We start from the raw sequence: 7,188 nt of genomic DNA, 5'->3' as shown, positions 1-7,188 counted from the left end.
CAATCACCACTACACCAACAACCAATTGGTATTTAATATTTGTTTCATCTCTCCTATTTTCAAAATCGAATTCATCTCACTGCTTTTTAATTAAATTATTCAAGCAATTCCTTAAAAAAATAAAAATATTCAAGCGATTCTCCAATACGCTTTGTGTATTAATGTGAAATATTTTAAAATCTTATGCTAATTTCTCTACCACTCTTATTAAAGGAAGTACATATATTGAATTGGATAAGAACGTTTTTTTAGGAATGTAAATTTGTATTGAACTCTCAATTTCAACGTCCATTGATCCTTGATGCCTATTAATAGGCTGCCACCATCCTACTAAGATAGACTATCTAGAAAGTTCCTTACCTCCTCAAGAAGTCTCATAGCCTCGTAGGTAGAGGTGTCGATTCAGATTATCAGATGGAGTTTGGGTCGGGTCTGTTCGGGTCGGGTCTACTCGGGTCGGATATGTTCGGATCAAAATTATCCTTTTAACTCGGGTCGGGTCAAATTCGGGTCATGGTCTATCGAGTCCGGGTCGGATATGGGTCGGGTCAACTCCAGATCGGTTCACTTTCGGTTCGGATAAATTTGGATCGGGTTTAAAACGGGTTTAACCGGATAACTTCGGGACGAATGAATTTGGGTCGGGTTGATTTCGGTTCGGATGATTTCGGTTCGGTCAAGTTCGGTTTGATTAAGATAAGGTTGATCCGTTGATTCATTAAATTGTCAGTTTCGATTTAATTCCTTTTTGTGTTTGGCTGGATTTTGGTCGAGCTGACCAAATTCATATCCAAATAAGGTTATTTTTAATCTAGAGATATTATTGAGTTTTTACCTTATTATTGGTTCAATATGATTATTAATTATGAAACACGAAGTTTTAGTTTTCTCATTTGATTAAGTTATGTATAATTTTTATCTTAAAGGAAAATTGAGATTGAATAATTATCGATAACTTATCATACCTATATAAGTGAGACCGAGCTAGTGATATATTGATGAGTAATAATAGTTACATATGGTGATATATACAAAATAGAATATCAATTTTTTAAGGTTATTACAAGGTTACAACTCCTCATCAATTGTACAATCTTGCGAGGTTATAACTATTAATTTAGTTTATTACGAATTCAATTTTTATATTAAAAACTTGACATTATACATAGTGATAGTTAATTGTTACTATGTACATTCTTTTTATTTGAGTATAAATTATTGCATATGTACGTAGTGTGTGTATAACCGTACGATGTATAATGCCTATAATTCTAGGATAATGCACAATTGTAGAGGAAGTAGTAATGAAGGAATGTTATGTATTTGTAAATACATAACAACGATTAAAATATTCTAAAAACACATGGTAGAGAGAGAAAAAAGGAGAGAGATAGGAAGAGAGAGCTCTTTATATGAACCCCATCTACTTTTTAGTCAGATTGTCTCACGTGATGGGTTTGTAGTAAACTTAAGACTCCAGACTATTTCTTTGTAGTAAAAAAGTTAACTTATTAATAATTAGTAAATATATAGTATAAGAACTTGAATAAAAAGGTCAATAATCAATTATGGTCGGGTTAAATTCGGATCGGGTAAAAATCAAATCGAGTTTAAATCGGGTCGGGTTAATATCAGTTCGGGTCAAAACAGATCGGATCTGATCGGTTATTTGTCGGGTCAATTTTGGATCGGGTTGAGCTCGAGTCGGGTCAAATCGGTTCGGTTTGAGTTCAGGTCGGGTCAAATCGGATTCGGGTTGAGTTCAGGTCGGATCAAATCGGTGCCGGATTAAGTTCAGATCGGGTCAAGTTCGGATTCGGGTTGAGTTCGGTTCGATTACAGATCGGGTTTGGGTCTTGAATTTCTCGGATCAAATCGGATCGGTTACAGTTCGAAACGGATAATTTTTTTCGGGTCGGTTCGGGTTTGACACCTCTACTCATAGGTACATTCTAAGTACTATATTATGTACAAGAACTCTCATGAGCATTCTAAAATCACTTCTAGAGAGCTCTAAAGTACTTGTTGCACCGTCAATGATTTTAGGTACTTATCTGCTCATAAATCCATCCCGACCATCATCTTCATAAAGCTGAAATATTATGGTCTCCCAAATCCCGGCCTAGTACGTACATATTTCAGCCACCAAATGTCCTATTATTATACTATTGCAACTTGGGTGATCAGTTGATCACTGAAATATTTACCTTTTCCAAAACAATGGTACGGAGTATTAAAATTCAAATATAGAATCTCTAGATGTAAGTCAGAAGTCTATCATAACAATAAAAAATTAAATAATATAGTTCTTAGGTAGATTAATACGAAGCAAGTCATATTGCAATATTGATGACATGATATGAGTTTGTAAAATGAAAAGTTGTCATGATATTTCCATACAACACCACAGATGACACCACTTTCAGGTGTTCAGTTACCACCCAAATCAACAATCAGGCAACATGGGAAAGTTATAATTTCCAAATGTTGGGCACAAATTCATACAACAATTCCAATTTGCAGCACAAATATGATTATGATTGCACAGCCACAAAACAAGCGCTGGAGTCACGTTTGGCAATTAAGCTGTTAGCAAACTAAAGATTGCTGGAATGTATCTATACCAAGTAATAACATTTGTCATGTGCTTAATTCATATGAAGATACTACCCTAGATATCGAAACAGTATAAACAAGTTCAGCATCAGACCAAAAAAAACCTCTTTCAGCTCCAGCTGCTGGCTCTCCAATTTCATGTCTACAGTAATCAACCCAAAAAATTGAATCATATTCCATCACCGACATCACCATCTAGTTGAACTTTGCCTTTGAGAAGTCCATCTCTGGATGCTGCATGAATTCACAAGTGAATTTTAGACAAGGTTTACTGAGATCCTTAATTATTCATTTGTAAGAATGTACATTTCACTCCCCGTATAAATTACAGGTGAATCAAAACTAAGTATTTACCTCAGCCATAAACTTCTTCAATAGCTCTTGCTTCTGCATGTCATCACTTGTTGGCAAGCCCATTTGTTTCTGCCTTTGGTCAAACTGCACAACCAAAACATGATTTTTTATGAGTAATAATACTGTGTAAAATGCAGGTCTTCACAAACCGGATGCAAGGAAATTAGGAATCACATCCATTACTAGATTACTACAATCGCCAAGATAAGTCGGCTAGTATTAAAAAAAAGTCCTGTAGTCTTACCATCATCTTCTCCACAGTTGATCTTGTTTCAGGATCCAAGTCAGAGAGCTTGCTGCTTTCAGGTTCAACTTTCTGTGTATCAATTTCAGGCTCGCCTTTAATCAGACATCTCCACCAATCCATTTGGTCGTGCTTTGTCAAGAGAATTGAGATAGACTTTTGATCCTCTGAAGAAAAACCAGAATAAGTGTCAGAAAGATAACATTCTAAGCATTGTGTTTTTATGCGCACAATGTGTGCTATCCAAGCCTGCTAGGCTATGTGTGCACATACATGTATATTGGCACCAGCCTAGAGCTTTAGACCAAAATGTAACTCTGGCCTAGTGGAGGTGAGTAAACCAAAATTCAAATTGGGGAGTACACCACTACTTCCCCACTGCGAATAAATGACAATCCATTTCAGATCCCAAAAAATGAGCCATGATCTTCCTCAACAAGTAACCTTTTAATCATCGCAACACACTTTATTCACCATTAGCTAGACTTACCTCAATCATTAAACTACAAAGCCTTTTGGGGGGTTGAACCATTAAGCAAGTGGCTAGAAAAAAAAAAAAAAAGGGTTCTCAAGAAAAAATTTACATAAAAGAGGTGGACAACAAACCTAAGCATAAGGGATGAAAATTCATGAATCACAGTAAGAAAATAGTTCTAAATCAAATAAAACTTCAATGTGAGACTCTAATTCTAATTGCCAGCCGTCAGAGCAATCATGATTTGGATAAGTGCCTGGGTGATTTAGGAGTATAAAACTATAGAAAAGAGCTTGCGTATTAAATTTTATGTAAGAAAAGGAAATCCATAGATAACAGCTTGAGATATACAGGTTCACAGCCACAGAAGAGGCAGAGAAAGAGGGCACATGTATAAAATTTTCAACATACCCAAGCTCCAAAAACAGTCATCTGGTTTCACAGGCTTATAAAGATCACCCTGAAACAATAAATATTACAAGTCAAAAAAGAAGATTTAAACTTGCAATAAGAAAAACAAGTGGCTCAATTTGATAGAAGAGAGCTTACATCAATAATAGGAGGCTGGCCCTTGATACCAACTTTCAAGTGATTCTTCTTAATCTCACAAGAGATGGACCTTGACTTTGTCCCAGGTGGAACGGGAACGCTTACAGTAACTTCTGGCAAGGACTGTACCCATGAGTAGTTCTCCAAATCTTGACCATTCCCTTTGTTCGGTTCTGCACCAACATATTTCAAAGAATAAATAAAAAAGGTTGAATAAAAAAACATATCAACTCCTAACAAAAATACAGCAATACTACACATGAAATACATCATTCTACCCTCTTGGAAGTGACATATCATATAGAGCCATCGCAAATGAAAGGTATAATAGAAAAATATGAATCTGAAGGGTAATTCATGCTTTAGTTATAAAAAATGTGATAAAATATGAACCATTACCTAAAACTAAAATTTATGCAAATGGGTAGCTACTAGGCTATCAATTAATCAATTATACAGTCATCTTATTGTTATATTGGTTATTGGGGCGGAATAATTTTCATGAAGTGTATTCGGGCAGAATGATTTTCATGAAGTGCAATATATTAGTAAATAACATTGCTGATTTTAGGATTAGATTGGGTTAATAATAATTATACAGTTTATCAATCCTTCAAAGAATATAGTGCTTAAATTTTGGTGAAGATTATAGTGAATTTTTTCCCCTTTTTTGTAGAACTTAATAGTGAATATATATATATATATTTTTTTTTTTGAAACAAACCAAGCTAGGCAATCATTAAGAAGAAAACAAAGAGTCCATCAACACGTAAGGAGCAACCTCTTGGGGACAATGATTTTCCCAAATTTGTTCAACTCCATACGGAACAATCCTAGCAAGAGCATGAGCGACAAAATAGTGAATATATAATTCAATTTCTAGTAGATCATTTTTGCATATACTTCAAAATACGATTATTGTGCTCCATTTTCTTTTATAATTATTTTTTTCTCCTAGATTATTTTTTAGTTGACAAGAAATTGGTGAAAAAAAAAGAAAGGATGTTTGTTTAGAAACTTATGGCAGGGATTAATAATCTTGGAATCAACTTCATGTTTGTTAATAAGACAATAATTTTGTTATTATATTGGGATTGATCAGATTTAATGATTTTTTCATGTTGTAATCATAATCATTGGGTTTAGTTTCATGTTTGTTGTATTTTTAGCATTGGAGGATTTTAATGGAAGCATAGCAGCATCACTACATATTAAATTTAAAATACCAAGCGCAAGAATAAGTATACCTTGTACCAAAGTTGCAACTAATTAGTCCCTCCTAATTGCTATCTCCTTAAATTACTTTGCCCTAAAAATTACCCTCCTAATCATTCTAATAGCTCCTCTAAATCAAGAGGATTCACTCTACTACTCTAGTCAACCCCAAGCTACCACCCGACCTACCCCTATAGGAATTTAAGAGCACAAGCTTCTTCGATTAAGAAATTAAGCAGAAGGTGCTCATAAATTAGCTTTAATTTACCAGTATGTTTCTACCTAATTTGTTTAATTAAGTACAATTCTCAAAGGATTATTCAGCAGTATTATCTTTAACAGCTAGAGATTAATCAAAAAGAATTATTAACACTAATCCACTAGCAATCATGAATCAACAACAATCAATTTCCAAAATCACATTAATCAACCCTCATTCATCAACAATTGCATATTAACTTAGCACTCATTCATTTACCAACAATCACAGATAATTTTATGCTAATCAACAAAAACGCTCAACCAAATCGATACTTCCAGTCATGAAGATCCACAATCATATACTCACCAAGCACCAAACACATAGTAACTAAACAGAACAATATCATAATTCTTCGTTAACTAATCGCAGTTAGGGCAAATCACAATCATAAATTAAAATCAACAACTAAAAATTAATTAGGTCAAATTCTGTTCATCAAAAAGGCAAAATGAAGAGTAGAATCACCAACATTGCGCAACAAATCAAGAAAAAATTCAAAAACTCAAAGATGAAAGAAGTAGATGATAAACCTATATACTTAGATTTCTCCTTCTTCTCATCATCATCGTCGACATCCATAGAAGACGCATCCTTCTTCTCCGAAGCAGAAGACGACGCAACAGCAGCAGCAGCAGCAGCTTCATCCTTCTTCTTCTTCTCGGCTTCAACCTTGAGCTTCTCCCTCACATTCTTGACCAAACTAACAACCTCCTTCTCAGACGAATCATCGGCGAAGAAATCCGTCTCTTTCGCAAGGAAATCAATGGCGGATTGAAGAAACCCTAGCGGATTCGAAGGATCGAGAGTTGTAGAATACGGCTTCGGAGTAGGCGGTGGTTGTTGCGGTTGTTGTTGAGGTTTTTGTTCTTCTTCAACGTATTCTGAGAGAATCGCCATTGTTGTAGGATTTTGAGGAGAGAGAAAGAGAAAAACAGGGGTTTTCTTCGGGAGGAAGATGAAATGAAAAAGGGAAGAAGAATCGAGATGAATATGTAATAATAAGGGTTTTAGAGGGATATTTATATGGAGAGAGAAAGAGAGGAGTAGAGAGGGCGATGAAGTGGAAAGTGGAGGGCTGGCTTTCTTGAAAGAGAAATAGAGAGTAGATGATTCCAGAAGATCCGTCTATCTATCTGTCTTTGCATCTCTTCTGATAGTCTTAGGACCCGTTTTTTGAGTTTCTGGGTAGAGCAGATTTTAGCAGAGCAAAGCATGACGGGGTAGAGCAGAATTAATTTCAACAAAGCAATGCATAGTAGGACAGAGCAGATCAGCTCAAAGAACAGGGCCTTAGAGGTGTCATAACGGGTTATTCATTTGAATTGGGTTGGATTTATTACCTCATTTGAATTGGGTTGGATTTATTACCTCATTTGAATGTCAAGTGTAACAAAGATTTTGTCGCAAAATTTGTGTGGGTGATAAAAAATAGAAAGATTGAGATGCATCATGCATGTGATGATAAGAGAAAAT

General features: G+C 35.1%; 1 protein-coding gene across 1 annotated transcript; it reads right to left on the bottom strand.

Annotated features, from left to right (window-relative positions):
- Positions 1-2,364: 2,364 nt before the first annotated feature.
- On the bottom strand, positions 2,365-6,777 carry LOC145608614 (protein BOBBER 1-like). Its single transcript, XM_081664228.1, has 6 exons — positions 6,246-6,777; positions 4,239-4,411; positions 4,101-4,149; positions 3,215-3,381; positions 2,971-3,054; positions 2,365-2,850 (listed from the first exon to the last, which is right to left on the bottom strand). The coding sequence occupies exons 1-6, from the start codon at positions 6,610-6,612 to the stop codon at positions 2,812-2,814; spliced, it is 879 nt and encodes a 292-aa protein (XP_081520354.1). The 5' UTR covers positions 6,613-6,777; the 3' UTR covers positions 2,365-2,811.
- Positions 6,778-7,188: the final 411 nt, after the last annotated feature.

This window comes from Chenopodium album, chromosome 23 (assembly GCF_948465745.1).
Source record: "Chenopodium album chromosome 23, dcCheAlbu1.1, whole genome shotgun sequence".
Taxonomy (NCBI): domain Eukaryota; kingdom Viridiplantae; phylum Streptophyta; class Magnoliopsida; order Caryophyllales; family Amaranthaceae; genus Chenopodium; species Chenopodium album.
This window is presented reverse-complemented; position numbering and strand designations above follow the sequence as displayed.